Consider the following 2500-nt stretch of genomic DNA (forward strand, 5'->3'; position numbering starts at 1 on the left):
TGCTTCCACCACACAGTTCCACGAGGATGGAGGTCGTAATAGAAAAAAAAAGTAGTAGTAATAGTAGTAGTAGTAGTAGTAGTAGTAGTAGTAGTAGTAGTAGTAGTAGTAGTAGTAGTAGTAGTAGTAGTAGTAGTAGTAGTAGTAGTAGTAGTAGTAGTAGTAATAGTAGTAGAAGTAGTAGTAGTAGCAGCAGTAATAGTAATAGAAGTAGTGGTTGCAGTACTAGTAGTAGTATTCAAGTTCATAGAAAATGCGCTCAAGAAACCCTCGCTTTTCTTTATCGTCAACAACAGGGAGCAAAGGTAAAGAACATTCATTCATCAAAAGATACTACATAGGGAAGACGGATGGGCTTTTCTGTAGTGATACTTTGTCGGCATTAATCAGTGCTTGTATTATTGCTGATAATATCTTGTCGAAAATTTGGAGTTAGAGCTGTAGTAAAAGAGATTTATGGAATATAATAGAAGTGAAGAATATTTGTTGTTTTTTTTATTAAAGGAAAATTAGTCTCCAATGACAAGATAATGATGCATGACTTTGATCCTAAGAATGTCGCAGTCAGTATACCTTATAGGATTGGTTTTACGCAGCTGCATCTCAAGGTACCTTGTAAGACACTTATAACAAACAAGAAGTTTATGTAGATCATTCCAATGGAGCACAGGCATAAAGAAATATAAGAAAAATGTGATTCTTGTTCTAAACATGAGGTTCTTCCCAAACGCAAAGAAATCAATCCGAATAGCCAAGCACATACGCTACTTATCAAAAAAAAAAAAAGGTGATCAGAACTTATAAAGGGCATACCCATAATATAGACCACTATCCATTCCCTTCATTAACCTTTACACCAGGAGAAATAGGTCTTAGAGTTAAAAGCGTTGTACGGTTAGACTAAGGGGGTGATGGCCTAGAAAATATCAACCAAAGGTGGCTTCGATGAAGTGTAGATTTTCATGCTTACTACTACTACTACTACTGCTACTACTACTACTACTACTACTACTACTACTACTACTACTACTACTACTACTACTACTACTACTACTACTACTACTACTACTACTACTACTACTACTACTACTACTACTACTACTACTACTACTACTACTACTACCATGTGTGTGTGTGTGTGTGTGTGTGTGTGTGTGTGTGTGTGTGTGTGTGTGTGTATGTGTGTGTGTGTTTGTGTGTATGTATGTGTGTGTGTGTGTGTGTGTGTGTGTGTGTGTGTGTGTGTGTGTGTGTGTGTGTGTGTGTGTGTGTGTGTGTGTGTGTGTGTGTGTGTGTGTGTGTGTGTGTGTGTGTGTGTGTGTGTGTGATTTTGTCAATTCCCTTTAAAATTTTAAAGACCTGTATCAATTAACCTCTGAGTCTACGCTTTTTTAGGGAAAACAGATTCATGTGTTTTAGTCGATTTTCATATGATTTGTTTTTGATATTTGGAATCAGTTTTGTGGCTCGCAGTTGTAGTTTTTCCAGTCTGTCAATGTCTTTAATGAGATTCGGTGACCATACGGAAACAGCATATTCCAAATGTGGACGAACACACACACACACACACACACACACACACACACACACACACACACACACACACACACACACACACACACACACACACACACACACACACACACACACACACACACACACACACACACACACACACACACACACACACACACACACACACACACACACAAACACACACACACACAAACACTGCATATTCCAGTTTTGGCCTTATCAGTGTTTGTAATATTTTCTTAATCATATCCTTATCCAGGTATTTAAAGGCCACCTTTATGGATCTCATCAAATTGCATGTTTCTCCGACTATTTTATTTATATATTTATCTAGCGACATATTTTTTGTGATGATTACTCCTAGGTCCCTTTCAGAATTTATTTTTATTCCCTCTAGTCGTCAATTCTATACTGTCCTCATATTCTATTCCTGCTTTTCCTAAAATCGATTACACTACATTTCTTTATGTTGAATTCTACTTCACATTTCTTGCTCCACTCTAAGGCTTTGTTTAGATCACTCTGTAATGAGTCACAGTCTATCTCGAAGTTTATTCTCTGTAATAAATTTGCGTCATTTGCAAAGAATTTCGTGAAACATTCAATATGTAAATACATAACAAGCATTATTGGAGCCAGCACTGACCCCTGTGGGAGGCCACTACTCATCTCTTCCCATTTGGAATATTTGTTTCTGAGCACTACTTTCATTTTTTTTTTTTTTTTCATATAGGAAGTCCTCCATCCAATTTATTAGTTTCCGTGTATGTCTCATATTTTTGCCAGTTTATATAGCAATTTTCTGTGTGGTACCTTTTCAAATGCCTTTTGGAAGTCCAGAAAGGATGTGTGTATGTGTGTATGTGTGTGTGTGTGTGTGTATTCACTTGGTCTTTGGATCACGTGTTGGACTCGTGATCGACAGCTATTTCCCTCCTGGAAGAGAGCTCAGAGCTCGTAGGTC

The 2500-nt window shown here is 37.4% G+C and overlaps 1 protein-coding gene across 1 annotated transcript in view; it reads left to right on the forward strand.

Moving 5' to 3' along the window:
* The window catches only part of LOC143020049 (uncharacterized), a 612923-nt gene that overhangs the window by 449922 nt on the left and 160501 nt on the right, over nucleotides 1–2500 (forward strand). Inside the window, exon 17 of the mRNA XM_076176217.1 lies at nucleotides 505–608. Coding sequence (XP_076032332.1) covers nucleotides 505–608 — 104 coding nt within the window. The remainder of the gene's footprint in view (nucleotides 1–504; nucleotides 609–2500) is intronic.

This window comes from Oratosquilla oratoria, chromosome 3 (assembly GCF_046742065.1).
Source record: "Oratosquilla oratoria isolate Oo_2021 chromosome 3, ASM4674206v1, whole genome shotgun sequence".
Lineage (NCBI taxonomy): Eukaryota > Metazoa > Arthropoda > Malacostraca > Stomatopoda > Squillidae > Oratosquilla > Oratosquilla oratoria.